This window comes from Oryx dammah, unplaced genomic scaffold (assembly GCF_014754425.2).
Source record: "Oryx dammah isolate SB20612 unplaced genomic scaffold, SCBI_Odam_1.1 HiC_scaffold_17, whole genome shotgun sequence".
Classification (NCBI taxonomy): Eukaryota; Metazoa; Chordata; class Mammalia; order Artiodactyla; family Bovidae; genus Oryx; species Oryx dammah.
Window position 1 is genome coordinate 45,980,332 of NW_024070201.1, and position 16,329 is coordinate 45,996,660.

A 16,329-nucleotide genomic window follows, 5' to 3' on the forward strand; every position below is an offset into this window, starting at 1 on the left:
AGTCAACTCTTCACATGAGGTGGCCAAAGTACTGGACTTTCAGCTTTAGCATCATTCCTTCCAAAGAAATCCCAGGGTTGATCTCCTTCAGAATGGACTGGTTGGATCTCCTTGCAGTCCAAGGGACTCTCAACAGTCTTTTCCAACACCACAGTTCAAAAGCGTCAATTCTTCGGCGCTCAGCCTTCTTCACAGTCCAACTCTCATATCCATACATGACTACTGGAAAAACCATAGCCTTGATTAGACAGACCTTACTCGGCAAAGTAATGTCTCTGCTTTTGAATATACTATCTAGGTTGGTCATAACTTTTCTTCCAAGGAGTAAGCGTCTTTTAATTTCATGGCTGCAATCACCATCTGCAGTGATTTTGGAGCCCCCCAAATTAAAGTCTGACACTGTTTCCATTGTTTCTCCATCTATTTCCCATGAAGTGATGGGACCAGATGCCATGATCTTCGTTTTCTGAATGTTGAGCTTTAAGCCAACATTTTCACTCTCCACTTTCACTTTCATCAACAGGCTTTTTAGTTCCTCTTCACTTTCTGCCATAAGGGTGGTGTCATCTGCATATCTGAGGTTCTTGATATTTCTCCCAGCAATCTTGATTCCAGCTTGTGTTTCTTCCAGCCCAGCATTTCTCATGATGTACTCTGCATATAAGTTAAATAAGCAGGGTGACAATATACAGCCTTGATGTACTCTTTTTCCTATTTGGCACCAGTCTGTTGTTCCATGTTGAGTTCTAACTGTTGCTTCCTGACCTGCATACAGATTTCTCAAGAGGCAGGTCAGGTGGTCTGGTATTCCCATCTCTTTCAAAATTTTCCACAGTTTATTGTGATCCACACAGTCAAAGGCTTTGGCATAGTCAATAAAGCAGAAATAGATGTTTTTCTGGAACTTTCTTCTTTTTCCATGATTCAGCGGATGTTGGCAACTTGATCTCTGGTTCCTCTGCCTTTTCTAAAACCAGCTTGAACATCAGGAAATTCATGGTTCATGTATTGCTGAAGCCTGGCTTGGAGAATTTTGAGCATTACTTTACTGGCATGTGAGATGAGTGCAATTGTGTGGGAGTTTGAGCATTCTTTGCATTGCCTTTCTTTGGGATGGGAATGAAAACTGACCTTTTCCAGTCCTGTGGCCACTGCTGAGTATTCCAAATGTGCTGGCATATTGAGTGCAGCACTTTCACAGCATCATCTTTCAGGATTTGAAATAGCTCTACTGGAATTCCATCACCTCCACTAGCTTTGTTCGTAGTGATGCTTTCTAAGGCCCACTTGACTTCACATTCCAGGATGTCTGGCTCTAGATGAGTGATCACACCATCGTGATTATCTGGGTCGTGAAGATCCTTTTTGTACAGTTCTTCTGTGTATTCTTGCCAACTCTTCTTAATATCTTCTGCTTCTGTTAGGTCCAGACCATTTCTGTCCTTTATCGAGCCCATCTTTGCATGAAATATTCCCTTGGTATCTAATTTTCTTGAGATCTCTAGTCTTTCCCATTCTGTTGTTTTCCTCTATTTCTTCGCATTGATCGCTGAAGAAGGCTTTCTTATCTCTTCTTGCTATTCTTTGGAACTCTGCTTTCAGATGCTTATATCTTTCCTTTTCTCCTTTGCTTTTCACTTCTCTTCTTTTCACAGCTATTTGTAATGCTTCCCCAGACAGCCATTTTGCTTTTTTGCATTTCTTTTCCATGGGGATGGTCTTGGTCACTGTCTCCTGTACAATGTCATGAACCTCATTCCATAGTTCATCAGGCACTCTATCTATCAGATCTAGTCCCTTAAATCTATTTCTCACTTCCACTGTATAATCATAAGGGATTTGATTTAGGTCATACCTGAATGGTCTAGCGGTTTTCCCTACTTCCTTCAATTTGAGTCTGAATTTGGTAATAAGGAGTTCATGAGCTGAGCCACAGTCAGCTCCTGGTCTTGTTTTTGTTGACTGTATAGAGCTTCTCCATCTTTGGCTGCAAAGAATATAATCTATCTGATTTCGGTGTTGACCATCTGGTGATGTCCTTGTGTAGAGTCTTCTCTTGTGTTGTTGGAAGTGGGTGTTTGCTATGACTAGTGCATTTTCTTGGCAAAACTCTATTAGTCTTTGTGCTGCTTCATTCTGCATTCCAAGGCCAAATTTGCCTGTTACTCCAGGTGTTTCTTGACTTCCTACTTTTGCATTCCAGTCCCCTATAATGAAAAGGACATCTTTTTTGGGTGTTAGTTCTAAAAGGTCTTGTAGGTCTTCATAGAACCGTTCAACTTCAGCTTCTTCAGCATTACTGGTTGGGGCATAGACTTGGATTACTGTGTTAGAACTTGCTAGTAAGAGTACTAGGGCTGAGAACCTTGGAAGTAATGGTTACTGGTTCCAGCCAAGGGTAGGAAGAAGCAGGGAAAGTAGAATATCCAAGTCTAAAGTGGATATGAGGCCACCTAAGCTTTTTCCCAAGCAGCAGGAGAGGCCAGAGATAACACTATGGGAACCCTGTTAGCATTCATGTAACTCCACAGAACTCAGACAGACCTGTAAGATGTGTCTCTGAATTGTAGTTGCAGACATTATTAACGATATCCAGTGGCAGATACCTCTTTGATTTTTGGACATCATTTTCTTGTTTTTGCAGCTGCAGTTTTAGATAATATTTAGATTGAACTGACATCTGAGGGACTACTTTCTGATACCCCCCCCCAACTCCCAATTGTGATCTCTGTTATCACCTTCTTAAGTTATATAGAATAAATTTAACTCCTACCCCATGATTCCAGTACTTTTGCATGAATACTTTGTGCCCAGTGTCCATACTCCCAGTTTTCATAAGTGGGGTCCAGATGATGTACGTTCAAGCTCCCCACCACCTGTTAATGTCCCATGGACAAACTTCACCTCCTCTGCATCTCTATCATCACCAAGCCAAAAAAAAAAAAAAAAAAAATCATAGAAGAGAAGGGCGAAAGAGAGAACAAGGTCCCAGAGCAGAGCTTTCACCTACACCTACTCTCCTGACACAGGAAGCAGTGTCTACTACCTGTTTTCAGATTACTTCAGCAGTACCATCTCAGGAATGGAAAAGAGCACAGAACTCCACTGAAGAGATAGGTCTTTCCTGTCTTCTGGTTAATTCACCGAAGATGTAAGCATGGGGTCTGACGCCATTGATATTGGAGCCTTGTATAGTTCCCAAATACCTGGGGTAGGTATACCTCTTGGGCCCTCAGAGATCCTGCCCTCTGGGAACTCCTCCATAGCTGCTCCCTTTGGGTGTTGAGGTCATTCTGAGACAGGAAAGTCGGGAGATGGTAGAAGAAATTATTTGCTTTCTTTGTTGAAGAAAAGACCTCTGGGAATCTAGCCCATGTGCTCTGTTGGTAGTTAATCTGTTTCCTGCATATGGGTCTTACATACATCTTTACCTGTTTATATGTATTTGCATATTCACATTTGACATATTCCATTGATCCTATAAACTCACTCAGAATTTCTCCTGGGAATCCTACACATGCTTAATAGATAGGGACATCCAAAATTATGCTTCTAAATGGATAGATGTTACCTTATGATGATGTTTATCATGTTATTTATAAAATTGCAAGACAAATTTGAAGAACATATTACTGAGAAAATACCATGTGCTTTTCAGAGGGTTAATATGACAGCAACATTTCCTTCTCAGTTCTGTAATTATCTAAATAGGAAGGAATCTGAAAAAGAATAGATTCATGAATATGTATAACTGAATCACTTTGCTGTACACATGAAACTAACAGAACATTGCCAATCAACTATGCTCCAATATAAAATTTAAACAATCTGTTGCTCTGTGTGAATTGACTTCATTATTTTTCACTGTGGTTCAGTTTCCACTGTACTCATTGTCCTTTTTGATGTAAATAAACAACACTCACATGGCATGCAATTAATTAACCAAATATCCTGCTACTATCTACATCCTGTACAACACTCTTTATGGACCTAGAAAGAATGTGTAGGTAGGAATGTTTTTTCACTTATGACGTATAGACATTTATTTTTAAATTTTTGTTCTTTCCAAGTATAGTTGATTTATAATTCTATGTAAGTTTCAGTTATACAATTAACGATTGTACAATTAACAATTCACAAATTTTAGAAGTTATAACCCACTTATAGTTATAATAAAATATTGGGTATATTACCTGTGTTGTAAAATATGTCCTTATAGCTTATTTATTTTGTACATAAAGTTTGTATCTCTTAATTCTCTTCCATATTTCCCCTCCTCCTTTCCCTCTCCTAACTGGTAACCACTAGTTTGTTCTCTGTGTTGGTTGGTCTGTTTCCTTTTTGTTGTAATCACTAGTTCCTTTTATTTTTTAGTTTTCATATAAAAATGATATTATACAGTGTTTTTCTTCTGTCTCTGATTTATTTCACCAAGCATAATACCCTCTAAGTCCATGTATGTTGTTGCAAATGATAAATTCTTATTCTTTTTTAATAGTGAGTAGAGAGGAGCTACCCCAAGTCTGAGGTCAGGGGCAGTGGCCTAGAGTGCCAGGCTGCGATGGCGCAGGAACTGCCGAGAGGAGCTACCCTTTGTCCGAGGTCAGGGGCGGCTGGGAGAAGCCACCTCGTGCCGGAGGCCAGAGGCAGTGACCCTGAGGAGCCACCCCGAGCCCGAAGCCAGGGGCGGCAGCTGGGAGGAGCCACCCACGACTGGGAGGAGCAACCCGAGGAGCGGTGGCTGCGCAGGTGCAGGAGGGCCTAGAGGAGCAATCCCACGTTGAAGGTCAGGAATGGTGGGGGTAAGGAGATACCCCTCATTCAAGGTAAGGAACAGTGGCTGTTGCTGGAGCAGCTGTGAAGAGATACCCCACGCCCAAGGTAAGAGAAACCCAAGTAAGATGGTCGGTGTTGCAAGAGGGCATCAGAGGGCAGACACACTGAAACCATACTCACAGAAAACTAGTCAATCTAATCACACTAGGACCACAGCCTTGTCTAACTCAATGAAACCAAGCCATGCCTGCGGGGCAACCTAATACAGGCGGGTCATGGTGGAGAGGTCTGACAGAACGTGGTCCACTGGAGAAGGGAATGGCAAGCCACTTCAGTATCCTTGCCTTGAGAACCTCATGAACAGCATGAAAAGGCAAAATGATAGGGTACCGAAAGAGGAACTCCCCAGGTCATTAGGTGCCCAATATTGACTCATTGGAAAAGACTCTGATGTTGGGAGGGATTGGGGGCAGGAGGAGAAGGGGACGACAGAGGATGAGATGGCTGGATGGCATCACTGACTCGATGGACATGAGTCTGAGTGAACTCTGGGAGTTGGTGATGGACAGGGAGGCCTGGCGTGTTTCGATTCATGGGGTTGCAAAGAGTCAGACACGACTGAGTGACTGAACTGAACTGAATATTACATTTGTATATACATCTTTATTTAATTAAGGTGTCAATGATGTACAGTGCATTTCCCATAGGTGTACAATATAGTGACTTGAATTTTTAATTTTTATAGTTTATAGTTATAAAATAATGACTATATTTTATGTGTTGTATGATACATCCTTGTAGTTTATTTATTTTCTATATAGTAGATTGTACCTTTTAATCCCCTACTCCTATCTTGCTCCTCCCCACTGGCAACCAGTAGTTAGTTTTCTATATCAGTGAGTCTGTTTCTTTGTGATATTCAATAGTTTGCTGTACTTTTTACATTCCATATAGAAGTGATATCATACAGCATTTTTCTTTCTCTAACTTATCTCACTAAACCTAATATCCTCCAAATGCACTCATGTTGCTTCAGATTAGAAATTTTCATTCTTTTATAGCTGAGTAGTATGCCAAGGTACATATAGATATAGATAGTGATATAGTGAAGGACAGGGAGGCCTGGTGTGCTGCAGTCCATAGGGTCACAAAGAGCCAGACATGACTTAGTGAGTGAACAACAACTATATATATATATGTAGATAGATAGATAGATAGATAGATATAGGGCTTCCTTGGTAGCTCAGCTGGTAAAGTATCTGCAATGCAGGAGACCACTGTTCAATTCCTGGGTTGGAAAGGTCCCCCAGAGAAGGCACAGGCTACCCACTCCAGACACTCCAGTATTCTTGGGCAACAGCAATATATATATAAATATATATACACACGCACACACACACATATATATACATATATCACACACACACACATATACAAAAGTATATCTTTCCAGGTCACACTAGTAGTAAAGATTCTGCCTGCAATGCAGGAGCTGCAAAAGACCTTGGCTTGATCCTGGGTCAGGAAGATCCCCTGGAGGAGGACATGGCAGCCTACTCCAGTATTCTTCCTGGAGAATCCCATGGACAGAGGTGGGCTACTGTCCATGGGGTTGCAAAAAGTTGGATATGACTAAAGTGACTTAGTATAGCACAGCACACACACACACACACACACACACACATTTTCTTTATGCATTTATCTACTGAAGGACACTTGAGTGTCCATCATCTTCTTTATTCATTTTCTGTTGATGGACCCTTGGATTGCTTCCATATCTTAGCTATTGTGAATAATGCTGCTGTGAATGTTGGGGTGCATGTATCTTCTTGAATTAGTGTTTTCCTTTTTTTTTTTCCCCCAGACATATACCTGGGGGTGGAATTGCTGGATCATATAGTAGTTCAGTTTTTTTAGTGTTTCAGACACCTCCATACTGTTTCCCACTGTGACTTCACACATTTACATTCCCTCCAACAGGATACATGGATTCCTTTTCTCCACATCTTTGCCAACATTTGTAATTTGTGTTCTTTTTGGTGATAGTCATTTTCGGAGGTGTAAAGTGACATTTCATCACTGTGGTTTATGATCTGCATTTTCCCTATGAGAGCCATATGAAGCATCTTTTCATGTTCTTGTTTACTATTTGCATTGACCATTTGCATTTCCTCTTTGGAAAATTGTCTACTCAGTTCTTCTGTCCATTTTTATTTTTTATTTTTATTTTTAATATAAATTTATTTTAATTGGAGGTTAATTACTTTACAATATTGTATTGGTTTTGCCATACATCAACATGAATCTGCCACAGGTATACACGTGTTCCCCATCCTGAAGCCCCTTCCCTCCTCCCTCCCCATACCACCCCTCCTGGTCATCTCAATGCACCAGCCTCAAGCATCCAGTATCATGCATCGAACTTGGACTGGCAATTCGTTTCATATATGATATTATACATGTTTCAATGCCATTCTCCCAAATCATCCCACCCTCTCCCTCTCCCACAGAGTCCAAAAGACTGTTTTATACATCTGTGTCTCTTTTGCTGTCTCTCATACTAGGTTATGGTTACCATCTTTCTAAATTCCATATATATGTGTTAGTATACTGTACTGGTGTTTTTCTTTCTGACTTACTTCACTTTGTATAATAGGCTCCAGTTTCATCCACCTCATTCAAACTGATTCAAATGTATTCTTTTTAATGGCTTTAATACACTCCATTGAGTATATTAAAATTCAGGTTTTTTTTTGATGTTGAGTTCTATGAGTTGTTTATATATATTAGATATTAATTACTTTTTAATCATATCATTTCAAATATTTTCTCCCATTCAGGGAGTTGTCTTTAATTTTATTGATGATTTCTTTTGCTGTGCAAAAGCATATTTGTTTATCTTGGCTTTCATTTCTTTACCTTTGCTTTTATTTCTTTTACTTTAGAAGACAAATCCAAAAAACTATTGTTGTGGTTTATGTCAGAGTGTTCTGACTATGATTTCCCCTGGGAATTCTATAGTATCCAGTCTTACATTTAGAAACTTTGTATTTCTAAAGTATACATTTAGTGCTATGTATTCTATTTCTGCTTTATTGACTATGCCAAAGCCTTTGACTGTGTGGATCACAATAAACTGGAAAATTCTGAAAGAGATTGGAATACCAGACCACCTGACCTGCCTCTTGAGAAATCTGTATGCAGGTCAGGAAGCAACAGTTAGAACTGGACATGGAACAACAGACTGATTCCAAATAGGTAAAGGAGTACGTCAAAGCTGTATATTGTCACCCTGCTTATTTAACTTATATGCAGAGTACATCATGAGAAATGCTGGACTGGAAGAAGCACAAGCTGGAATCAAGATTGCCGGGAGAAATGTCAATAACCTCAGATATGCAGATGACACCACCCTTATGGCAGAAAGTGAAGAGGAACTAAAGAGCCTCTTGATGAAAGTGAAAGTGGAGAGTGAAAAACTTGGCTTAAAGCTCAACATTCAGAAAACGAAGATCATGGCATCTGGTCCCATCACTTCATGGGAAATAGAGGGGGAAACAGTGGAAACAGTGTCAGACTTTATTGTTTTGGGCTCCAAAATCACTGCAGATGGTGATTGCAGCCATGAAATTAAAAGACGGTTACTCCTTGGAAGAAAAGTTATGACCAACTTAGCATATTCAAAAGCAGAGACATTACTTTGCCGAGTAAGGTCTGTCTAGTCAACGCTATGGTTTTTCCAGTAGTCACATATGGATGTGAGAGTTGGACTGTGAAGAAAGCTGAGCCCCTAAGAACTGATGCGTTTGAACTGTGGTGTTGGAGAAGACTCTTGAGAGTCCCTTGGACTGCAAGGAGATCCAACTGGTCCATTCTGAAGGAGATCAGCCCTGGGATTTCTTTGGAAGGAACGATGTTAAAGCTGAAACTCCAGTACTTTGGCCACCTCATGCAAAGAGTTGACTCATTGGAAAAGACTCTGATGCTGGGAGGGATTGGGGGCAGGAGGAGAAGGGGATGACCGAGGATGAGATGCCTGGATGGCATCACTGACTCGATGGACGCGAGTCTGAGTGAACTCCGGGAGTTGGTGATGGGCATGGAAGCCTGGCATGCTATGATTCATGGGGTCGCAAAGAGTCAGACACGACTGAGTGACTGAACTGAACTGAACTGATAGCGTGATGTATATCTCTCCAAGTATGAATTTATTGGCATTTCAAAGATTTTGATATGTTGTATTTTAAATGTTTTGGTTAAAAATCATCTGTTTTTTTCCACTTGATTTCTTCTTCTCATGAATTAAGAGTGTATTGTTTAGTTTTCATATATTTTGTTATTTTTTCAGATATCTCTTCGTTATTGGTATTAATTCAGTTTCATTGTGATCAGAAAAGACACATTGTATAGCTTGAATTCTTTTAATTATATGGGACTCATTTTATGGCTTACAATAAGGTTAACTGTCAGAAATGTTCAGTGTACACTTGAAATGATGTGTATTCTGTTGTTTTTGGCTTTGAAACTATATTTTCTGGGTATTAATATAACCATTCAAATTTTCTTTTGATTAGGGTTGATATAGAATATATTTCCATTTCTTTACTTTTAGCCAGTTTTTGTTTACATTTGAAGTGTGTTTCATGTAAACAGCATTTAACTGGGTCTTCCTTTTTCTAATCCAATCTGATAAACTCTGAATTTTAATTGGGTGTTTGGTCTACTTATTTATAATTAATGTTACTATGGCTATGGTTGGGCTTAAATCTATCATTTTGAATCTGTTCTCTGCTCTTTCTTCACTATTGAACATTCAAAAAAATTTTTATTCTGTCTTTTTTGTGTCCAAGTGAGTTAAAGCAATTTCATTTTGGAGGTTAGTTTAGAGATTATCCTATCCATTTCTAACTAATGGCAGTCTGCCTTCAAGTGATAGTATATCATTTTGAATATAACAGAAGACCCTTACAATAATATTCTTTCATTTCTCCCTTTCTAATTGGCACTATTACTTGTATATATTTTACGAAATCCCATTGTTATTTTGTTTAAAATCACAATTATTTAAAAATACATTTATATAATAAAAAAATCTAATCTATTTACCCATGTAGTAACAAATTTTGATGCTCTTTGTTCACTTGTGTAGATCCATGTTTACATTTGACATCATTTTCTCCTGACTAAAGAAACTTTAAAAAAATTTATTTATTTTAATTGGAGGCTAATTATTTTACAGTATTGTAGTGGGTTTTGCCATACATTGACATGAATCTGCCATGGGTGTACATATGTCCCCCATCCTGAACCCTCCTCCCACCTCCCTTCCCATCCCATCCCTCAGGTTCATCCCAGTGCACTGGCCCTGAGTACCTTGTCTTATGCATTGAACCTGGACTTGTGATCTGTTTCACATATGATAATATACATGTTTCAATGCTAGTCTTTCAAATCATCCCACCCACGCCTTCTCCCACAGAGGCCAAAAGACTGTTCTATATATCTATGTCTCGTTTGCTGTCTTGCATATAGGGTTATTGTTACCATCCTTGTAAATTCCACATATAGATGCATTAGTATACTGTATTGGTATTTTTCTTTCTGACTTTCTTCACTCTGTATAACAGACTCCAGTCTGATTCAAATGCATTCTTTTTAATGGCTGAGTAATACTCCATTGTGTATATGTCCCACAGCTTTCTTATCCATTTGTCTGCTGATGGACATCTAGGTTGCTTCCATGTCCTGGCTGTTATAAACAGTGCTGTGATGAACATTGGGGTACATGTGTCTCTTTCAATTCTGGTTTCCTGGGTGTGTATGCCCAGCAGTGAGATTGCTGGGTCATATGGCAGTTCTATTTCCAGTTTTTAAAGGAATCTCCACACTATTCTCCATAGTGGCTGTACTAGTTTGCATTCCCACCAACAGTGTAGAAGGGTTCCCTTTTCTCCACACCCTCTCCAGCATTTATTGTTTGTAGACTTTTGGAGAGCAGCCATTCTGACCGCCATGAGATGGGACCTCATTGTAGTTTTGATTTGCATTTCTCTGATAATGAGTGATGGTGATCATCTTTTCATGATCAACATGGTTTGTTAGCCATCTGTATGTCTTTTTAGAAGAAATGTCTGTTTAGTTCTTTGGCCCATTTTTTTGATTGGGTCATTTGTTTTTCTGGAATTGAGCTGCAGGAGTTGCTTGTATGTTTTTGAGATTAATTAAAGAAACTTTTTTAAAGAAATAAACTTTAGTGAATGTATAAAAAACAAATAAACTGGCAAAATTTGTGGCCATTAGATAGTGATAAATGCTATGCAGAATACTGATAAATGTTTAGTGATAAATGCTAAACAGACAAGCGATTAGAAAGTTGTTTGTGTTTAGGGGGAATATTGTTGGATACTATTTTTTTTTGTTTTAATATTTTAATTTATGTAATTTTTGGCTTATAGAAAAGTTGCAGAAATAGTATGAGTGTTCCCTTTTACCCCTCATCCAACTTTCCCTAATATACTGTTTTATAAACTGTAGTACACTTATTAAAACCAAGAAATTCACTCCAGTACAACATTATTAAGTAAACTCTACATGTTATTCTAACTTCAGTAGTTTCCCCACTGTGCTTTTTCTCTTCCAGGATCTTATTTCCGGTATCACATTGCATTTAGTTGTTGTTTCTGCTTTATCTCTTCCATCTATAAAAACTTCTTCACTCTTTCTTTATCTTTCATGATCTTGATAATTTTGAAAATCAGTTATTTTGCTAAATGTCTCCTGATTTAGTTTTTTCTGAGGCTTTTCTACTGATTTGAAAGGGGCATTTTGGTATGCCTTTATTTTAAAACTTCCAAAGTCTCCAGTACACTAACACTGGTGAAAGAAATCAAAGAGGACACTAATAGATGGAGAAATATACCATGTTCATGGAAAATGAGTATACTACCAAAAACAATCTATAGATTCAATGCAATCCCTATCAAGCTACCAACGGTATTTTTCACAGAGCTAGAACAAATAATTTCACAATTTGTATGGAAATACAAAAAACCACGAATAGCCAAAGCAATCTTGAGAAAGAAGAATGGAGCTGGAGAAATCAACCTGCCTGACTTTAGGCTCTACTACAAAGCCACAGTCATCAAGACAGTATGGTACTGGCACAAAGACAGAAATATAGATCAATGGAACAAAATAGAAAGCCCAGAGATGAATCCACGCACCTATGTACACCTTATCTTTGACAAAGGAGGCAAGAATATACAATGGAGTAAAGACAATCTCTTTAACAAGTGGCTCTGGGAAAACTGGTCAACCGCTTGTAAAAGAATGAAACTAGAACACTTTCTAACACCATACACAAAAGTAAACTCAAAATGGATTAAAGATCTAAATGTAAGATCAGAAACTATAAAACTCCTAGAGGAGAACATAGGCAAAACATTCCCCGACATAAATCACAGCAGGATCCTCTATGATCCACCTCCCAGAATACTGGAAATAAAAGCAAAAATAAACAAATGGGACCTAATTAAAATTAAAAGCTTCTGCATAACAAAGAAAACTATAAACAAGATGAAAAGACAGTCTTCAGAATGGGAGAAAATAATAGCAAATGAAGCAACTGATTAAGGACTAATCTCAAAAATATACAAGCAACTTATGCAGCTCAATTCCAGAAAAATAAACGACCCAATAAAAAAATGGGCCAAAGAACTAAACAGATATTTCTCCAAAGAAAACATACAGTTGGCTAACAAACACATGCAAAGATGCTCAACATCACTCATTATCAGAGAAATGCAAATCAAAACCATGATGAGGTACCATTTCATGCCAGTCAGAATGGCTGCAATCCAAAAGTTTACAAGCAATAAATGCTGGAGAGGGTGTGGAGAAAAGGGAACCTTTTCTCTCTTACACTGTTGGTGGGAATGCAAATTAGTACAGCTACAATGGAGTACAGTGTGGAGATTCCTTTAAAAACTGGAAATAGAACTGCCATATGACCCAGCAATCCCACTACTGGGCATACACACCGAGGAAACCAGAATTGAAAGAGACACATGTACCCCAGTGTTCATCGCAGCACTGTTTATAACAGCCAGGACATGGAAACAACCTAGATGTCCATTGGCAGACAAATGGATAAGAAAGCTGTGGTACATATACACAATGGAGTATTACTCAGCCATTAAAAAGAATACATTTGAATCAGTTCTAATGAGGTGGATGAAACTGGAGCCTATTATACAGAGTGAAGTAAGCCAGAAAGAAAAACACCAATACAGTATACTAATGCATATATATGGAATTTAGAAAGATGATAATGATAACCCTGTATGCGAGACTGCAAAAGAGACACAGATGTAGAACAGTCTTTTGGACTCTGTGGGAGAGGGTGAGGGTGGGATGATTTGGGAGAATGGCATTGAAACATGTATAGTATCATATATGAAATGAATTGCTAGTCCAGGTTCGATGCATGATACACGATGCTTGGGGCTGGTGCACTGAGATGACCAGGAGGGGTGGTACGGGGAGGGAGGAGGGAAGGGGGTTCAGGATGGGGAACACGTGTACACCCTTGACGGATTCATGTTGATGTATGGCAAAACCAATACAATATTGTAAAGTAAAATAATAATAATAATAATAATAATAATACAATAGCCACTGTGGCCAGATCAGAGTGACTTAAAGTGAATCAAGAACAAACATTAAGGGTTAGATGACACCAGACTTGGTACAATTTGTTTTTTTTTTCCTAGTGGATACTATTTTAAATATCATGGTCAAGGAGACTGAATGGACCCAAGGTGAAGACCTGTGTGGACAGAGCAACACAAAGTAAGAAGTCTCAAAGGCAGGATGTAGTTTATGTTTTTGAGAAAGTGCCTGGGAGGCAATTTAGATGGTGTAGATTAAAAGAGGACATTAGAGAGGTAAATGAATTCCACCTAGAGAAATAAATGTCTCTCTCTTCTGGGCTACCAAAGTGCCTTATTCAAGTGTTTCAATAAAACTCTTGTGACATTGCAGTACAATTAATTTTACATATTTTTGTCTTTTTCAGTAGGTCATGTTCTTTCGAATAACAGGTTGAGATTTATTTAGTTAGTTTTCCATTTTCTAATATTATGTTGAATATAAAGTAACTTTTATAAATATTTTTGAATGCCTAAAGAAAAATGTTAAAATGTAACAGCTATTTTAAACACTTTTAAGCAGTTGCTTTTTAATCTTATATTTACTCTTCCAAAGTCAAAGCACAGTCTTAAAGAGCTATTTTGCTTTGGCCACACATTTTTAAGTGAGCATAGATTTTTTTCATCTCGACTAGTTCTACTTGGGAGATAATTAGAAGCAGACAATTAGGTCAAATTAGGGGTCAAATTCATGACCCCAGGTCTGGCTAGCATGATGAGAGATTATACATCTTTATCCTTTGTCTCTGCCAGCATACCATGGAATGATAAGAACTAGGATGTGACTGAGTAAGAGGGAACTGCACAGTTCATATCATTAGGCAAGAACAGGAAGAAGATTAGAACTTTATTTCTACATCCCAGTCCTTGCTTTTCAATTGTGATTTTGAGTATTCTTCATGGAGAGCAGCAAGAACATAATTACTTTCTGCTGTCGCTACCCTTCCTCAATAATTTCCAAATCCTCTGCTTAATTTCCTGAGTTCGAACACCATAGACAATGGGGTTGACAGCTGCAGGAATGACATGGTGGAGGACATTAAGTAAGACAGGAATATCAGGTGAAACCTTTTCCTTGGCCAAATGGGTAAAAACAAAAACCAGCAGGATGGTGCTGAAGAAGAGGATAAGGATAAAGTGAGAGCCACAGGTGCTCAGAGCTTTAGTGGCTGCCCCTTTTGTATTGAGTCTAAGGACAGCTTGGAGGATGAAGATATAGGAGAGGAAGATGAGGATGAGGTCAGAGCCCAGCAGAGTCCAGGCTAAAATTAATTGGTAGATTTTGTTAAGTGTGATGTTACCACAAGAGAGCTTGGACACGGAGAGATTGGCACAGATACAGTTCTCAATTATATTTGTTCCACAATAATGGAGCCGCGCAGAGAGGATGGAAATAGGTGCAGTAAGAAATGTGTTTCGGGCCAAGATGAAGACAAGAGCTCTTGCCACAAATTGGTCTGTGATGATGGATGAGTAGTGCAGAGGCTTGCAGATGGCCACATAACGGTCGTAGGCCATGACTAAGAAGGTGCATGATTCCATGGCCAGGAAGTTATTCATGATGAACATTTGGAGGAAGCAGGCAGAAAAGCTGATGGGCCTGAGATCAAACCAGAAGATGGCCAGGACCTTGGGGATGACAGTGAGGCAGAGCACCATGTCCAGCAGGGAGAGCAGGCTGAGCAGGTAGTACATGGGCTCATGCAGAGAGGCCTCCAGCCGGATGGTGATCAGGAGGGTGGCATTGGCCCCCATGGCCAGGAGGAAGAGGAGGCTAAGGGGCAGGGACAGCCAGAGCTGCCAGCTGGGGGACCTGACAAAACAGTTCAGGAGGAACTCAGAGACTTCAGTAGAGAGGGAGCTGTTGCTACAAGGCAGCATTGGTAGTGACTTCAGGAAAGAAGATGTCTTTAGGCAGCTGAAGAAGAGAGAAGGTGTTAATTCTACCACAGACTCTCACGAGTGTGGATTTAGCTTATAAGATCCTTGAAGATATGGACACAAGCCACCTCTTCCACTCTCATTCCTTGTGTCTAGAACATTTTTTATTTTATTTTATTTTATTTTTTTAGATTCTTTTCTTTCTTTCTTTCTTTATTTTTTATTTTACTTTACAATTCTGTATTGGTTTTGCCATAATTTTTGACACACAGAAGTGGCTAATAAATTTTCATTGAATGTTTCCTATGGTTCTTTCATCTATGTATCATCTTCCATTTTCTCTTGTGTGAATGTTGGAGGGCACTCACACAAGTCTGTTTGCTCCATTGATGTTTAGTGGATCAGAAATTAGTTAAGTATTAAATAAAATCAAAGGCTGAGAAAATATTATAGTTTAAAGTTTAAATGTGTATAAATGCATTCCGAAGTGTAGATGGCATCCACAATCAAGTTTTTAAGGGAGTAAAAATTAAGAGTATGCAGAGGTATGATAGACTGGGTACATAGAGCAACTCCCTGATGAAAATTAATAAAAACATTTTTAATATTATGTCTAAGTCAAATCTCTATCAATGCCCATCATCCATACCCACACCCATATCCTTACTTATACCCATAAATACTTGTGTTTATATGTATATTTAAATACCTTGAATGGATCCTTGAACAGACAGAAAAGAAAGATTTATCAGATTAAGGACTGAGTGAAATTCAGACATTGAAACGAAACATCAATGTTGGCTTTCAACCTGAGGATACTGGTGGAATTTCATGAACATCAACTCCAGTTTTCTTACTTAATGGAGCTCAGGGACAGAAGATAAAATCCAGGTTCAAGCAGGGTGGGAATCTATTATGTGATCTCCCATATGGTAGGACTTTACAACACTACATCCTGAATGGT

At 38.8% G+C, this 16,329-nt stretch overlaps 1 protein-coding gene across 1 annotated transcript; it reads right to left on the bottom strand.

Annotated features, from left to right (window-relative positions):
- Positions 1 to 14,405: 14,405 nt before the first annotated feature.
- On the bottom strand, positions 14,406 to 15,365 carry LOC120875883 (olfactory receptor 56A3-like). The gene has a single exon (XM_040257640.1). The coding sequence runs from the start codon at positions 15,363 to 15,365 to the stop codon at positions 14,406 to 14,408; it is 960 nt and encodes a 319-aa protein (XP_040113574.1).
- Between the last annotated feature and the right edge of the window lie 964 nt (positions 15,366 to 16,329).

Excerpts from the sequence above, each read along its gene's own strand:
- LOC120875883 (XM_040257640.1), bottom strand. The coding sequence starts at position 15,365 with ATGCTGCCTTGTAGCAACAGCTCCCTCTCTACTGAAGTCTCTGAGTTC.